Below are 18,774 nucleotides of genomic sequence, written 5' to 3'. Positions count from 1 at the left end.
CGTTTCTCTTCCATTTATTGAAAAATAATTTTGAAGAAATCACCTCGATTTTCGATCAATTGTTAACGAAGCTGGCAAAATGGATACATTAATGAAATACGATTACGATTTTCAAGTTCGTATAAAAAGAATGATTAAGCGCCATGAAATTGCTGGATATCGTCGTCATTAGTGGCGCGCAAATAAAAGTAACGTTTGAAATACCTGGCGCGGGCAAAGAGGGACCCGCCTTATTTTTCCGAGAATACTAATTAAGTATTACTAATTAATTCTGCAGGTTGATGTAATTTATGCGAACAGCTCGTTACCAAACAGGTGGTATTCAGCGGCTAATGACCTAGGAACACCAATAATTCATTGATTAACGCCATCTACTGAATAAACAATAAACGCTCCACTCTGCCATCCCTCCTCGTACTCTCTCTCTCTCTCTCCCTCTCCCCTTCTATATATATATATATATATATATATAAAGCCTCGGACTCACCACCCTTTTCTTCTTCCACTAAAATATAACAGTCAAATTTAATAAGACACCACGATAATTCATTACAGGTTGCACGAGTGCTTTCTGAAAAGCCGCAGGGGAAATTTAATACTTTTTCAGCATTGCCTCAAAAACATTATCTTAATAGGAGGTCTCATTAGGACTTAATTGTGTTCTAAAGTGTATATCTCGAATAGACTTTCTCACCGAAAAAAGAGTAACGAAAAGCTCAGATTTAGTATCGGTTGTTCGAGAACAGATTGAATCCCACCTGTTCTCAATCTTTCTTCTTTCCTGTCTTTCTATTGTGCACGGTACGTAGCTGCACGCACGATTGAACGGAGAAGCTAAGGAAGAGATAGGTGAAATCTATACGGGATAACGTCCCTCCTGGAGTATCAGGATGGCGGATCGGCAATTTATCGAAGACGGAGACCGTTCGCGACGGAATAGGCAAGTAACTACCGAACATTACGAGGTCTTCACGGCGATCTGGATAAAATAGCGTATAATTAGATAGGGTGTAAGATATATTTGGAGTGTGTCCATGTTGGCCCACGGCCAGAGTTCACCCTTTTGATATACACCAACAAACGAGGTCAAGAAGGTGCCCCTTGTGTCAGGGGGGTAGACCGCCACCGCGTTCGGCAACTCTCGTACCGCATGGATTGATTAAATCTGCTATAAATTATTAGTCGTTATTTGATTTCGATCAGGGCCAGTGCGCAGTATGGTTTTCATATTTATCGTTTCGTAGCTTTTAACGATAACCGTCGCAAAAATTTTGATTAATGGAAGGGAAGATTGGGGTCGGTATTGAATGAACGCGTTTATGAGTAAACTCACTTTGGTCGACGAAGAATTAAATATTCGTAACGTATTTTATTTATGGAAGATTAATATTTCTAGAGCACCTTTGTACAATAATTTATTAAGTAACAATATTTCCCAGTCGACCAATAACAACTCTTTATAATTTTACAATTTCACGTCGAATAAGGCAGTCAAATCGGTTATAGTTTGTAAAAATTGAATTTCTAAGTATTGTAAATCATCTAATGACATCGTTTCTTGTGTTCTAAAATACTGTATCTGTAGGTGTCTGATAATATGTATATTAAGGGACTTCAAATATTGATTCATTCAGTAATTCCAATGTAATTCCAGTTTTCGATACCACGAGACATCGAATCAAGCGGAAAGACGAGGTTCGTTAACGCTAATTAGAATTAATAGATAACAATGTAAGTCGACAGTATCGAACGTAATCCACGTCATTTATGAACATGCTGCGTGCGTTCACGAGAGAGCTTTAGCTTAGCTTAACACCGTAGAAAATTAATTGCGCACACTTGACAAGTTAAGCCGCAGCGTGTAATTAAGAAATATCTGATACCAAACTTTCGCCCAGTTCGGAATTTATAGCAACGCCAATGTTCGAGAATTTATCAGCTAGTGACGTAAAGATTCGTCAAGTGCAACACCGATATTTCAAGAAAAATAGAGCAGAGTGATGTACAATATCAAAAGAACAGTAAATGGCTTTCCGTGTTATACTGTAAATTATGTGCGACACTTTATCGACTATAAAAATTTACTTGCACCTTCCGTTCTTTTCTCACTTCTGACAAGAAATAATAAACCATTTTTACTTTGTAATCTTGTGCTCTAAGAATTTTATTTTTCGCAAGTATTTTCTCGAAACTATAAAAATATAGGTATAGTAGAGCTTGCCTTATCCAAATTAATAGAGAGACAAATCTGTTCAGCTAATAGAACAATCATCTTTCCGATATGAAATTTCATTTATTCGAATATCGAAGATTAATTGACAGATTCTTTAAATATTTATGGACTTCAATATCTTTTTGACTGTTAAATCACATCATTTTTTCAACATAAACAACTGCATCGAGCTATATCCTTTTTATACTTCGAACCATCGAATTTTTTTGAATGCTACGAATGCTCCAGCTTAAGAAGACACCTCTCCGTTACCATTTTTGTTTGTTGCTTCCATTTATATAAATTCGTCCTTATTATCGTTTTTATCGTAACAAAACTATTTCATTATATCAATATATCTAAGGTTGTTTTTTTACTGTTGTCAACATCCGAGCAATTTACGTGCTTTAGATAGTTTTCAATATCATGCTTTTATCTTTTAATATCTGTGATTGTGGCTTTTCCAACATCATGTATTTTGATTCTGTTGTACGTACACCCCTTTCGAGCTTTTTAAGTACGTCGTATATTGCCCCGATAGTTAGAATGTTATTAGTTTCATATTAAATTCCTATAATCAGAATTCATTTAATCGAATAAAGAGAAGAATACATTGTGTACGAACACTAATAAAATATATACATATTTGAAATGAAAAAAGGCATTAGATTCTGGGGAATATTATGTTCGGATAATATAACGTTCAGATATTAGAGTATTTGGATAATGGCTGTACAAATAAGGGAACCCCTACTGTAGTAATATCATCTTCTATCAAATCAATCCAGTTACGTGAATTCGCTTTTCAACGCAAATACCAATATCGTTGGACTTTCAAGTTTCGTTGTGTGCGCGCTAAGAGATTCACAATACTCAACACTCAGGATTCAGTTGTCCATTTCCTTGCGTACAACGGTTTGGTTCGCGTGCTTCATCGTTTCTAGTTTGATTCACAAAAGGTCTAGAGCCTGCATCGAGAGCGGCTATGATTCTGAAACGGGGAACGAGGTAGATAAGGGGTTCGCGATTATTCACCGTTGAATTTCAGTTCCTCGCGTTCAACGTTTGCACGATGGCCCTCACGATGGCTCAACGAAAAGCCGGCGTAGCGACTGATTTGCTAAAATTATTCTTTACGTTGAAAGTAACGAGCGTGGTGTTGCCGATAACCGACAGGAAACGGCCACTCGTAAATCCTCCTCGTATCATATGATTCACGAAATGGTCTGGTAGTTTCATTATGTTCTACGTAATTGGCGACTCGATTCAGGACTCGACTGTTCCGAAAATGGACCCTTCCTTTCGCCAAGATAACGCGCTGTAATAAATCATCTGCAACGAACAACTCACCGAGAAATCTTTGGTATCTTCTTTTTTATCATTCGTAAGAAAGATGCTTACTCTGATGTTATTTAAAAGGTAAAGTACCGAAGTGAGTAGGAAAGTAATTGAATGCTGAGTATTTCGATCTCATGAACTGTGATTGATTGCCACTGCTGTAAAATTACATCATTTCGTAAAATAACAGAATGATGATAAAGTACGAAACAATATCAAAATGTAAGTGAACTTAAAATCCGTAAAGAAATTATCGTTCGACATAATAAGTAATTATTATGATATGCTACTGTGAAAAATGGAAGTCCACAATAACTACCTATAGTTTTATTTCCTTTCAACTTCTCCTTACTTTACTGATTACAAACTCGATAAGAATTTCCAAAATGTTCCATAGACATTTGACTCGGCAATGAAACAACAAATTTTCATATATAAAAATATGGATAACGTGAATAATAATGCGAGTAACGATGTGAATAACGTTCACTAACAAAATTTTATTACTCCACCTCAACACCTTATCATCAAACTCAGCAAAACGCAAGAAATCAAAGATACCATTTTGTGATTTCAGAAAGTCTTAGAGAGTACTTCACCAAGTATGGGGACATCACAGAAGTCATGGTCATGAAAGATCCTACTACGCGACGATCAAGGTAAGCGAGATTCCGCTCAAGAAACACCTTAACGTTCCCTAAAAACAGAAACTATCCCTATTCTACCCCTTATTCCTCCTTTATCAGTTACAAAAATTTATCGACCAGGGACTTCTTCGTATCTTTGCGTCTTTATGCATGGCGATAGCGATCCAACGGATATCCTGCCTTTTAATAGCGATACGAGTATTCGCGATCGCTTATCTCGACGTAGTTTTATGGAACGTGGTACCCTTCGGATCCTGAGTTATGGGGGCGTTTGACGATCGACCATGGATTTCTAGACCCCTTATTAGAAGCGCCCCGCAGTTCTGCGTTCGCGTGTTCACGTTTCCTTTCGACCGCAGACATGCAAGCCGAGTGCCGCGTTCTATTCTTGCGCATTATGTTAATCGCAACTCGGATTAAACAAGCGGCGAATATATAATATCGGTATTCGTTAAGAACGACTTGGGGCCATCAGATCGGTCATTAGCCGCGATAACGACGATCTTAGTAGCCAGAATGCCAGGCCCGTTGGTGCTTCTATGGATTTATAACATTATAAGATAATGATTGGTTGTGCCACTTCGGAGATGATTGAAAAGAGGCTGTCACGAAACTTGTTGATATACGAACAACCTACAGCGATGATTAATTGAATGCGAAGATTTATATGCTAAGAAACAATGATGCCATGTTGCTTTTAGAAATATTTAATTCATTCAGTAAACAAAGTAACTAGAATAATTGTGTCGTTTTTATACCGATTTCGGACAAGAAGGAAAGTATCTCAATTCGACATATATATATTTTTTCTTTTCTCTTTCTCATATCTATGTTTGCCGATTCCTCTGAAACGGCTTGATCAATCGAAAAGGTCCTTTTTGCATCATGTACGGCATATCTGGTTGATCCTATTACAAAATTTTTTTGCATTTGCTTTTTTCATTGAACTATATTTTTTTGCAAAAATCTTCCAGGTCCAGTCCACTGAACGCACTCGTTTGCAAAATTTCTCCGATTTGTTCATTGTTAGGTATTGCTATTGCAGAAAATTTGTTATTCACTTATTTCATTTAGCTGTGTTCAGTGATTGCTCTGCAATTATTGGATTGATATCGAGATAATTTCAAAGCAGCAGCTTGTCGCAGAAAACATTATTCTGCGGATTCGATTTTCAGCCATAAAGCACTTTCATTGTGAAATAATGTGTGACACAGTATTACGTTATAAAAATATCCTCCTCTATCATTATTTAAAATATAATATCGGTCGCGGAGCTCACTTATTCCTTATTCGCATGCATGATTGTACAGTTCATGTAATTTTGTATTCATTGATAAGAATTAAGAATAAAAATAAATAATAAATAGATAGAATTAAATTACCGCTTTATTAATGACAATGAAGGGCATTTTACGTTGGCTCTAATATTAATCGCATCACTAAAAAATTTTAAATAAAAGATGTTTGCTGAGAAACTATTACTTATTTCGAAATATGCTAAAAACTACAAAATAATTTCTACTTTGACTGTATTTTATTTAGGCACATATGTAACAATTGTTAAGATTACTCACTTACTTCCTGAACAGCACATTAAATATATTGCAATCTTCTCGAAATTGGCACAAAGTTAAAAATACAATAAGTGTACAGTCTATATTCATTTCTAATTGTATAACATCAGTAATGGTAACGATCGTATCTTAAGTTAGTAACAAACTTGTATATATAATTCCATTAACCAGTACACTGTTAATACACTGAACGTCATTTGTACCCACGCGGGTACATGAAGCTTGAATAATATAAATATAAATGTGTTAAAATTTTTTATTGTGCCGCTTCAGCATTGCCATACTCGAAACATTTTGAGACATTTTGCTCCCTCCTCGAAAACCTTGCTATATATTTAATGTGCTGTTTCATAAATAAACGAGTAATCTTGACTGTTGTTGAATATGCGCCTAAATAAAATACAAATAAAATAGAAAATATTTCATACTTTTCATCACATTTCGATACCGGCGATATCTTATTTCCAAAAGATCTTTTATCAACATTATCAAATATTTGTCTCATTCCATAATTATAAGTGTGATTAAGTAAAATTAACTTCCTTTCTTTTCAATCATTTTTACTTTCTTATATAATTGTAATCGACTGAGAAAAGGACATTTATCGATGGATCTCAAATATCTTGTAGAAATTGACAATCGAATTTCGAGGCAGGCTGATAACCTATTTTCGGCACGGTCGGACCGTTTGTGATGTCTTACGATAGATACGGGAAAGGGATAACGGACACGAAATCCGCGTGCGCGCAGATGCGAGCGAAGCTATCTGGTGCAGCGGGCGGCGAGTTGGTAAGTGCGATGCATCTGCGGTAGATAGCGAAAGGAAATAATGGGCGCCTGGGATCGGTTGGCGGTGCGCGCAGGTAAAGCTAGCTCTTTCGCGTTCGTTGTCACATTTATCTGGCTGATAAGTCTATTCTTGGCCAGCGCATCTGGCCCTACCATCTTCGAATACGTGGCGCGTGCTGGATGCCTATAAGAGTACGTGTCATTATTAATGCCATGCACCGCGTTGCCGAAATAGAGCTTGCACGCGTGCGTTGTCTGAACTATCAGTTTTAACATAGAATTCATTAATGATTGTACAGGACGTTTTTTAACAATTAAGATTAAGAGATAAATTTAACTCTCAATATAATTAAGTCATGGATGATCACGATTGGTTTGGGTTAGATTGGCTTGATTTTGAGATATTTAATTTCTACTCGCGTTGAAGGCCAGCAATGATATATTCAACGAGTATAAAATATAAAATATATGTAGAGATAAAACTACTCTAACACTGAATAATTTGTTTCAAACTGCCGTGGATCACTTGTATTATTGCCAATTATATTGCTAACCATTTGAGGATTAAACGTTTCCGCAAAAATAGAAAATCGGTATAGCCAATTCATTTCTCACATAACTATGAAAGAATTACGAGTTTTCAGGAACAAGAATTTCAACTTTTGAATCTACGATGGAGGATCATGCCCGCCTCCAGAACCAAAACGTTATTATATAATTATTCCGTATTCTAATTCGAGAAGTGGCGAATAATTTGCAGTTCATATGCGTCACGGTGGTGACAAATGTCCGCTGCTCCTTTCGATGCCAGCATTTTGTCGCGAAATATTAAGCGCGACTCGCGCGAGTACACCTGTCGAATAAAAACGTTCAAGCGAATTGAGCGGAAATTGTAAATCTGTACGGTTGTCAGCGAGTCGACAAAATTTATGAATGGAAAAACACTGATGTATACACTGTTATAGTGGAAGTTGGGAAACACGATCAAGCTGGGAGAAGAGTTAATAGCGTGTTGTACAGACCAATATAAATTTATCGATGGTTTTAATAAGATTCCCTCGCTTCTTGCTAGAGATCCTCGAATATTCGCTCCGACGCAGGAAAACCAAAATAATCTCCGTCGTTTTCTCGGGGATATTGATGACGTCATTGCTATGTGTGAACTCGTCAAGAATTTCTGCCCTGTTTCTCGTATCGGGAACACCGGTAAATGCGGAAAGGCAAGGGTAACTGACAAGCTGAGGATTGGCACGTCTATAAATAATTGAGCCTTCCGAACGAATACATCTTCGCGTCTCCTTATACACTTGAAACTCTTACGTTTGGAAACTCGTTTACGCGCGATCGTCGAGAAGCTGGGACGTTAGCTCGTCGCCATGTTTGCGAACGTCTGAAAATTTGGCGCGAACTGTTAAAGATATGAAACGTTAAATAATTTCGAATTTTTAATTTACATTTGAATACTTAAAATTTGAAATTTAAATTGAAAATTATTTTAAGCCTAAAATCCGTTTCATCGACACTTTGCGTCTAATATATTGGGAGATTTCAATGCTTGCAAGTGATCGTTAATCCTCCAAACTCTAATTTCATTTTGTTTCCTTTCTGCGAACTTTGGCCGGAATCAGAATGGTTTTTTGCCGTTTATCACCACTGCATTAACGTATTCATTACGTAGTTTTGCGTGACTCGGCGCAAGGTACGACGGATGCCTTGAGTTTATTCGATTTTACCACACCAGCATTCCTGTACTAGCCGTTCTTACATTTCGCTCATATTTCAACGTTTATTATTTTGCAATATTGTTAATTAAATAATTTATTTTACTGTAGATTATTCGAATACATATTAAATATTAAACACGTCTCCACTGATAGTAAATCATTTTCAACAGAACAAAGATTTGACGAAACCAGTCGCTCGCTCGCTCATTCTTTGAACTCCTACAGAGATAGTTGCTTTCTGTTAATTCAGACTCCTGTGCAATTTGCACAGTTTCCCTCTAATTGTATCTTAACAGCTGATGCAAATTGTCCGAAGTTCTGGTTAAGTTTCCAAGTGAAATTGTTGCGTCGTGACTCGGTAACCTTGCGAGCGTTGTGACTCGAGCTCGTCTAGACGTTTTGCGTTGCATACCGAACAAAAACAGGCATTTTCACCTGCAAACGAAATCGAGCAACAATTACAGAGGCGAGTCTGACAGACAGAAAATCCACGCGCCGGTTACGAACGTTAAATGCCGGCATCAGAGTAATTACCGGTTTTTAAGTGGAGGAAACGAGGGGACGACAACGACCACGACGTCGACGAGGGTTGAAAGAAGGGGTGAGAAATCGACGGGGAGGGTGTGTCGAGGTGGCACAGGTGGCTCTGCACCGAAGGGGAAGCGGTCGAATTTCAAGTGCAAAGTGCTTTCCGAAAGTGGATTCCAGCAATTTCGGGAAATCCTCCTTGTCATCGTGCTGCAATTGACAGTGTCGCGTATTGAAAGTATTTAGAGATACAAAATTTTGTGGCTTAGTATATGATCGTTTTTTATTTTGATTATTCTTGAAAAACAAAGACTTTTCAGTGTTTTACCTGAATAACAGTGTTTAACCTTCTGAATTATCGTCAAAGTTGAGAACCCAACGTTATCCTTCACTCATTCGTCAACGTTACTCATCAAGGTGGAATCTTTGGAATGCTGGGATCAGAATTCATGCTCTCTTTACTGTGAGTTACGTAGGATTAAGGTCAGCCTATTCTCGTTAAATTACAAATGTATGTCTGAAATTTATTATCACTTACCATGTACACGTCAACTATACCAACCCTTTTTTATACTCTCGATAGCTTTCCTCTTGAACAACTCACCTACTCGCTTATTCGCGCTATTATAGAATTCATTTTGTTCGTTTGGACGTTAAAACGATACATAGATACTCTAAATGTTGCACATTCCAGAGTGACACCGTTGCCTTGATAATTCATTACATTCGTCATGGTGTAATTATAGTAATGCGTTCCACAAAGTGGTACGCTTTCACGATTTACGTTACTTCTGTGTAAATAGGAGATAGCCGGTTTTCCTTTTGATGTATCCTCGAATGGCTCGTGATCAAAGCACGGTATAAACATGCAAGCGAGTGGAATGTTCGACATGCCGAAACCATCGTGTCGCGATTCGCTTCGCGTAGTCGGGGAATTAAGTCCTGGACACTTTGACATATTGCTTGACACTGAAACAACAGAATAAAGAGAACAAGGCGTCAACTATCACACCCGGTGGGGTTGTTTGCGACGATTTGATGACGCACTCTCCGCGACATCGTGTTAGCGTGGAAACTGTGTCACATCCGGTTCTTCTTTCATACCGATTAAACTGTCTTCGTGTCTCTGCAAATTACATAATGACGGAGGACGTGGCGTGTTCGTGCAAATCAACATCTCCAGTTGCGATTCGAGACGATCTTCTTCGAATTTCTGTCTGTCCGTTGTTAATTAGCCGTTGATATATTGGTCTTGATTCTGAGCTATGGGACAAGTGTTTGATGTTAACGTTTACTGGTATGAAATTGGAATCATCATCATTGAAATGTGATTTTCTGAATGTTTCTCTTTCATTTTTGAGGGTGTTTTATTTATCCCACGTTAAAGCAAAGAAAAAGTAAATAATTAGTGTTCGTGCGTAACGAGAATACGATAGAACGTAGTATATTATTTATAGTAACATACGTACTGCGTTATTTATAAAGGAAACGTATATAGTACATCATTTATAACATAATGTTGTTTATAATAAAAATATCACGTTATTTATAATTAGATTGTGGATGTTTATGTATTTATGAGAAATATAAGGATATATAAATGCACTGAATGTATGTATAAAACGTTCAAAGTATAGTATTCGTTATAATATTTGGTTGATAAAACAAATCTCTACTTACACTTAGCTATTCCTTTAGCTGTATTCATAGGAATATCAACTTTTTATTTATAATAAAAGAAGCTATCATTCTTCACATTTTAGAGACATATGACACCAATGAATTTAGCGTTTTAGTTTTAGGGTTTTAGTTTTAGCCAAATTCAGTTAGCAAGAGGTTATCGGAGACGATGCATTGATAGAAGTAGATAAGACACTGATAACGGTTGTCGAAATTACAATATTCACGATCGATCACGGTGATCATTAGCTTCCTTAGAAACTCGGAATCGTCCGAGACATCAGGCAGCATTGAATTATTCCCTCTAGTAACGTTTATCTCGATGTTCTATTGCCTTTTACCGTATCTGAAATTCATTAACTCTAGGCTACTACACTGCTAATTGGCGCGTTTCTATAACGGTGTGTTGTTAAAGGGATTGTACTGCGATAATCGCAGTTAAATTGTCGCGCGACTCTTTAAATTATCCTGTCTCGTTTGCTCTAACGTCGGTTACTCTCTACTCCCTTGCTCTTCTCCGTTTAATTAATTGGCCAGAAACTTTCTGCCGTCCGACTCAACTCTCTCTCTAATTATTCATTCCTTTTCGTTCCCGTGAGAACGAGCAAGAGAACGAGAAAGGGAGAAAACACGAAGAAAGAAGAAGGAAGAGTAAATGAGAGCAGAGAAAAGCGGATAGAGGGCACGGTGCAGCCGGACAACAAAACGAAACACGGGACAACTTACTTGCGCCGAGTTATAAAACAGAAGCAACAGCCGGGCCTATTCACACCAGCTTATTATGCAGAAATAAAGCCCATAGAATCGAATTGCAGACCCCCTTTCCTTTCGCGTTCGTTCTATTATCCTCCTCGAAGTTCGCCGGGATAACCCCTCCGAGTCCAATGACAATTAGGAATTCCAGTCATTGGTCTTTCTAAAAGACCTTTATTCGCAAACGTGTTTTAAGCTTGTTGAACGTTGAATCATAGTGGTGTTTTGTCATTTTTTAAATCGCTCGAGTTTGATCGAGTTTGACGTTGTCTTGTGAGAGAAGAAACGTGTTTTTATAAAGATTAACACATTCAGGATCAAGCAGTGAAATCATAAGTCGAAACTATAGGTATTTTGCAGGAACACATTACACAGATCAGAAACAGGAAAATTTCTATATTTAAATAAAAAAGTAGTTAATAATAATGTTATAAATTCTTATTTCTTCAAACTTCATAAAATTAAAGGATCTAGGCAAAAGGAGAAGTATTGTATAAAATATATTGAATAAATCTTTGGAATTTCTTCTTATAACTACAATATTAAAAAATAGAGTTTAATTATGTAAATTAACTGAAAAAGAGAAAATCGTTAATAGATATAATGAAAAGTTAGTATAAATCTAGGATTGATGAAAATTATATGAAATTAAATCACAATTTAATTAACAATTGAATTAACAATACAGAAATTAGAATTCCTGTTCATTCAAAAATATCTCAAAGAAGTCCTGATATACCATTCTCATATATCAAGGAAGGAGTTCAAAATCAATCCAACATCATCCAGACTCACTCCCCTATTCATTTTGAAACACCATCCACGATGTTAAACGTGTTGCCTCCGAACAAGCTTTAAACGAGCGCAGGAACGTATTCTGGGAAATGGTCCAATTACTTTCGGACAAGCGTGTTCCCGTCTGTAGCACGTTACGCATTATCAACCAGGACGTGTCCTCGATAGATTTAAATTTCTTTTTCGCAGATCTGGGAAATTTCTCTGGCAGGTGGAAGCCGCTTAAATGGCAGCTGGAGAGAGACAGGTTGAATGAGGACGACAGGCGAGGACGAGATAGAGAAACGTCGTCTAGGGCTCGGGAACAAGGGTGGTTGAATCCCTCAGCGCCACGTCGTAGCTCATATCTGCCGCAAAGGGACGTGGATCCTGTATGCAGGGGGTGAACCATGGGGTTACTCTGCGGGTTGTAAATTAATGGTTAGCCCGTTGCACGGGGTTGCCTCGTCCTAAGGGTTCTGCTTGATCTATGGGTGGCGTGTGTGCTAGGTCAAACGGGTCTTGCCCAGTGGATACGAGGGCCTCGCGAAAACGGTCATCTCCCTCTTTCCTTGATCGGCCGAAAATCGATACCCTCCTATCCACACTGTCCTCTTCCTGTCCTCGCGTATTCCGTTGCAGACGCATCTCCTTCCTAGTGGTCCATTTCACGTGTTATCTATTCCGCCATCGATATTCGAGAGTGCAAAGTGTTTGCTTCCAGATCGAGGTTGCCGCGTCTTTGAGATGCAAAAGCCAGGGACACGGATCACTTTTGCAATTTAGACGAATACGGTTGGTAGTCGCGATGGAACTCGAACCGATCGACGCTCGATACCTTGCAATTCGATAACGGTTAAATGGTTAGCTTCGGACTCTTAGTTTCGTATGTAATATAACGTAAAAACGAGAGACGAAAGTATTTGACATCATCCATTTTCGAACCCTGGCGATCGCCAAAATCTTCATCCATCTCGTTGCTTAATGATCTTGGTATTGTGTGGTTCAGGAATTACTAACTCGCGATTATACGACTTTTACGATCGCTTCGGGTCTCCTGGATAGTCTACACGATCTCGGTAGCCCGCTATCGAACAGTAAATGGGATCTGGAAGAAGTCAACTTCGATGCCAGAACAGTACTTTCGAAGTACCTGCAAGCGACCGTTATTCCGCCCGTTAAATGAATCGAAATCCTCATTTCTGGTGGTTTTGTCCCCCAAACCCCTCGGTGAATGAGACGGCTGTAAGATACGAAGAGTAGAGCGTGAAGAGGGGCTGAAACGAAGCGTTCTCCTATCGACAGTCTCATTTCCTGCTTTGAACTTATCAAGACAAATACACGCTCAACACGCTCCGCCGTTCTTCCAGCTGGTCTCTCGCGATCGGAAAATATCTCTAATGAACAAACTATCCGATTTGAGCTCCCCTGCCAAACTGTGTTGCTTGCCACGCTGCTGGCACGCTACTCTCCTCCCATCAGCTTCGAGAAGGTTGGAAGTCTTCGATAACCAATCTCAATTTCACCGTGGTGTATTCGTTACGTGGTTGCTACCTCCCATTTTGGTCTTCCTCTTTCCCGTTTTCTCTCATTTTTTTGCTCCTGTCTGTCCGTTGTCTATATACTAGCCGCCTTATCAGAGACCAGTTGGAAATTACGTCTTCTTCGTGATCGTTGTGGCCTAAAAACGTCGTCCAAGGTTTTTCAAGCGACGAATATAGACATGACAGTGGTAATTTTCTTTTCTACAACTTTTTGTAACAGATCGACGAAACACGCGTATTTTGTTGCGTAAGTTTCTGGATAACGAGGCGATCTCAAAAATGAGATCGTATGAAATTATTCTTTGAGAGAGCATTGTTGCACCCAGCCAATCCCACTTGTCAAATGTGAATTATATTGGGACAAAAGACAGCTGAATAGGGGAACTATTCGGTACCCGAATTAAAAGGAATCGAAGGGAGAATTTTCAGGGAAATAAAGGGACTCGTCCCTGAAAATTGTTGAATAGAATTTTAAATTCGAATAAATTTTGCGAAAGAGGTAGGAAAACGATTTACCTTACTTATACCAATTTTGAAATGTAGAATGCAGCGGAAAAAGTGCTGGAATAAGGATTAAGATTAAGGATTAAAATAAGAAAATAAATATAACGTACTCAACCTAGAACTTTTCCAAAAAAATTGGTCTTTTTTATCGGAACGTTGATTGGAAATCACGAGTCATGATTTCCCCAGGACCTTCGGCAAGCAGGGTTAATCGTGGAGTTGAGGGGATGCGCCGAGTATCCGTCAGCAAGAAAGCAATTTTAAAATTGGCTAATGGCCGATAGTTTCTCCGATTACTTCAATCACAGTCTCGTTCGCCTTACTTGTAGAAAATCCCATTACTTGGCCTCCTCGACTTTGCTAGCAACGAATACAGACTCGCTCGAAAGAATTGAGCTTAATTCGCGTGACCGTTCATTTTATCGCGAGTGAATTTGCCTCGTGAAACTTGAGCGAAATTTTCATCGAATGTCAAACGATACCAGTTAAGGGAAGCGGAAAAGAAAATTGCTAGTACGTCACGGACTCGTAGAAGGGGTTGGAGGAAGAAGCAAGCAAAGACTATAGAGGCGTCTGCCCGCCAGGCAATCTGTTAATTCGATCGTAAATCGTCGTTAGCGGAAAATTTAGTTGGAACTTACCAACGATAATTACATAGGTTTTGCAGCGGCGGTGCTTGAAAACGAGACGAGATGGAACGGGAGGGAGAACGAGTCAGGAAGAACGAGAAGGAAACGAAACGGTGGCAGGAATAGCGGCAGCTGAAGTAAAATTTATTGGGCGATAAGCGGCTTGCAACTTTCTTCCCTTACGATCGTCATTCTTTATCAGGCCACTCGTGGTCGACACCAACGTATCGAGCCTGGGATACTAGGCTTTATGAATCGCGATTATTAAGATCCTTGCTACATCATAGATCTTCCTTCCCTATTCTGTATCCTTTCCCGCGGTAGCCGATCACCGATAAAAACGTTGCCACGTGCCACTTCCGCTCCTCTATCTTCATACAGCTGGCACCGAGACGAAAGCTCTTGCCGATAGTTCAGATTGCCTTCGTTGTTTCCGCCAGCGGATAGCATCTTTCTTAGTTCCTCGTGGAATCTACTTGGTACGAAATAAGGAAGTACGACAGAAGTTGGAAAAGTTGTTCTTCTTATTGTCATATCTGTAAGTTTTAATGCAGAAAATTAGAAAACTTTTTGAAATCGAATTGTTCCATTGATAAAATATTTGAATTTACGATGTTGTTCCATAATATAAGATTTTCAGAAGACAAAGTCATTTTTATCAATTTCTCAATTTTATTACATAGATTAGATTAATACACAATTATTAAAAAAAAACAAATTACTTACTTTAGAAATTCGTTTATTGCAAGAAGATAATTTAAATAATAGCAAATTCCAAGATAAATTTAAAAAATGGTATTTGCAATGTCATATCTTTTTCATCCTTTTAAATTTATGAAGTTGATCAATGTGGCTACTGAAAGTATGCAATTTCTTATATTGCAATATATTATCTTACAGATCAGGAATAAACTATAACAAAAGGATATTTTAAAGACTTTAACGCAACGGAGGAAAATTTTAAATCCACAGTAACTTTGTAACAAGTGTATTATTTTAAATAGTATATCTCTCATTTTCTTAATATCTCAGATATCTTCTTATTTTCGTGTTTTCCGCAATGAAAACGAGGTCGAAGGGAGCTGGTTATAAGGTTTTCCGGCCGATAGGAGCGCGCGCGATCGAAACTAGCGCACGAGCGATGGATGAGAAAGGTGTTGAGTAATTTATCAGGGTGTGTGAAAGGCATGGATTGCGATGGTACGGGTTTCTCGTCCGTAAACGCGCGGATCAGCGTAGCGTGAAGTCTTATCTGGTCAGCGGGAGTCCCAAGGGTGGTCATATCCCCATTGCACGGGGTACGATAATCTTCTTAGATAACCTGTGACAGCAATGGAACGTCATAAATTTGGTATCTGTTATTCGCGTGCGTAACAACGGCGACAACTGATTCCTTAACGCGATACGTTTACGTAATGAATTGTTCGTTTAAGCAGTATGATCCGTATGTTGACAGACAATCTTATTGCAAAGTAATTCGCTGTCTCTGCGTATAAGCGGTTCACTGAGATATGACGTTTCCATTTGCGTAACCATTTGTTTTCAATATTTCTTACATTTGTCCTCGTTTCTTTGAAAAAATTAATCATGGTTCTTAAATTGCTTAGCGTAAAATTCGTTTAGATTTTATTAAACAGGTCGTAGATTAGATATGAATTTTCTTGAAACCATACAGCTACATAGTGAATAGCTAGTTGAAACTGTTAATTTCTTACAGCTTCAACTTGTTAAAGCAGTTAACAGTTAAAGCAGTTAAACGACCACGTCTTCGAGTATCAGCTTATCAATCCGACAGTTCAATTATTCTTGCTTTAAACGAAGAATACTAAGGACGGTTAAAAACTTCACTCGAAAGTACCTCGTTGGAAAATATAGAAAAATATGGAAAAATATGGAATTTCTCTTCGTTAACCATCCATAGGACATATCAAATACACATGGTACCTCGTCATTTCGTTGATACGACGATTAATCATCGTTCGGAACGCGTGATTGTAGTGATACCCGGGAGGCATGTTATACGTGACGAGGAAAAAGCTTCGCAAAGGAGTATCATTCGGCAGAGGAGCGAAAATGATGGAAGATCAGTATGGTACGCCTCGAGGTTTTTCTCCGGTCGATTCTTTCAGCCTGCTGGGCACCTCCTTCTCCCGTTTCGTTGGTCGGTGTTCCGTGTTTCGTGGCGGGAACACGCGATTCCCGCGTTAACTCCCGCAGGGCGCAGCGGGTGTCCTCGCGCGGACCTCGCATTATCCCACCTCCACCTTCCGAATCACCCTCCAAGTCCCGCAACCCCCGTTCTCCACCCATGAACGTACACACAACACACGTGACGGCCGTTTTCCTGCTATCTCGACCTCGGTCGGACCCGGTGTACGTATACGAGCTTCTATCCACCCTCATTTATTCTTCGACGAGGCTCCGTGTTGCAGATGTACCGGCGTTTAATAACGCATGCACGCATCGACCGTTAAATTTAGCCCTACGGAAATTAAGAGTTTACCTCGGTTAATCGCCGGCCAGGCAACCTGCGAGCACGCGATTCCAGTGTGAATTCTTCCGTTACACTCGACGACTCGACGCGCACCGAGGTGTTCGTGGATTTGAATAACACGCGGTGAAATTATGTTTGCCAGTGATTTTAATATTTATGTGCTCTATGAAGATATTTTGGCGAGTTTCTCTTCTTTTCTTTAACCATGAAGTAGATATTACGTTTAATTGGAAATCGTTTACTTTTTCAAATTTTTGCTTTGTGGAATCACTTTTTCCTTTTGAAATAGATAAAACAATTGAAAGAAATTAATGTTGTCAGTTTTGTTCGATTTTATAAAGTTTTATATTCCTATAATTTACTAGAGAAACGAGTTTATAGCGCATAGGAGATCGGTTGGAAAAATAATTGCAACACTTATTGTTAGCTGCGGTCGGAAGTCAGACTAATTAAACCGAATTAAAGTGCAGTTACTAGTGAGGCAATTCCATTGGTTATTTTCAAACGGAAATCTGGAACGACGCCGACCGACCTCGATACCCGTCATCTCGCTAAGGCGGAAAATGCCGCAAATCCAATTATAAATTAAGGATCTCACGAATAGAACCGCGATAAAAGACTCTTCGAGTATCCGTGGATATTCCATTTGAATAGCCCAACTTTGTTCTCTTTTCCTTCCTAACAGAATTTCTCAGAGCAAAAAGAAGAAAAGCGAACGAATTTCTCTATGTATACTAGCAAGAAACGTTACATCGTTTTGACGTGATTATACAAAAGAATAATTCTTTTCGATACAGTATTCTAACTAGTTTTCTTTTTTGAAACATCATTTTATCATATCGTTTTTATAAATTGTTCGCGAATCGTTGTGATAAAATGCATAAATGATTCTTCCTGATCCCACGCTACGAAATATCATATATTTTATACGATGATTGATAGTATCTTATCGTGTCTTAAGATACGAAACAGGAGGGAAATACATATTTCCTGGAGGTACTGATTCATGTTTTGGACCAGCAGCAGTACGCGTACTAATCGACGGATCACAGTCGAGGCAGAAATAACGCTGCCTCCGTGAACAAGCAGCCAAAACTCTCAAGAAAGTGGATGGTTGGCGAATTAATCGAGTGGTAAAATTCCTCGAGCTTAATTATTTCGCTGTTGCAGCAGCGTAACGGCGCAATGAGACGACTGCGTCTCACCAAAGTTACACCTGTGACCGCGTTCCTATACGCGGTTTCATCTTCAGAGAAAGGTACGCGTTATTAATACACGACGTCTAGCTGCGAGTCTGCGGTCAAACAAACCGTGCAGTAGAAACGGAACAACGACAGGCTGGAATTGAATTGATCGGAAACTCGGAATCCTTCGTCTGCAAAAATTCAGACGTTTCAGCATGATTCTACAACACCTGGTGGAACACCTGGGAATTCTGTTTTTCTCGAAATACATCTGCGAGTTGGTGAACCCTGTGCCACGTCGTTACATGTTGAATGCAGGAACGCAGTCGGCAACGTCATTAAGCAAATCATGCGGACTGGTCTGTCTGAAATTTAATGGGTATTCGCGCCATCGAGCATA

General features: G+C 38.9%; 1 protein-coding gene across 3 annotated transcripts in view; it reads left to right on the top strand.

Annotated features, from left to right (window-relative positions):
• Rbp6 (RNA-binding protein 6) overlaps nucleotides 1-18,774 on the top strand; it is a 777,348-nt gene that overhangs the window by 330,872 nt on the left and 427,702 nt on the right. For all 3 annotated transcript variants that reach the window (XM_033340911.2, XM_033340909.2, XM_076619578.1), the window contains one exon: nucleotides 4,128-4,209. In XM_033340911.2, the coding sequence (XP_033196802.1) occupies nucleotides 4,128-4,209 (82 nt within the window). The remainder of the gene's footprint in view (nucleotides 1-4,127; nucleotides 4,210-18,774) is intronic.

Source organism: Bombus vancouverensis, chromosome 6 (genome assembly GCF_051014615.1).
Source record: "Bombus vancouverensis nearcticus chromosome 6, iyBomVanc1_principal, whole genome shotgun sequence".
NCBI lineage: Eukaryota > Metazoa > Arthropoda > Insecta > Hymenoptera > Apidae > Bombus > Bombus vancouverensis.
The sequence above is the reverse complement of the archived record's forward strand: the minus strand, read 5'-3'. Positions and strand labels throughout refer to the sequence as shown.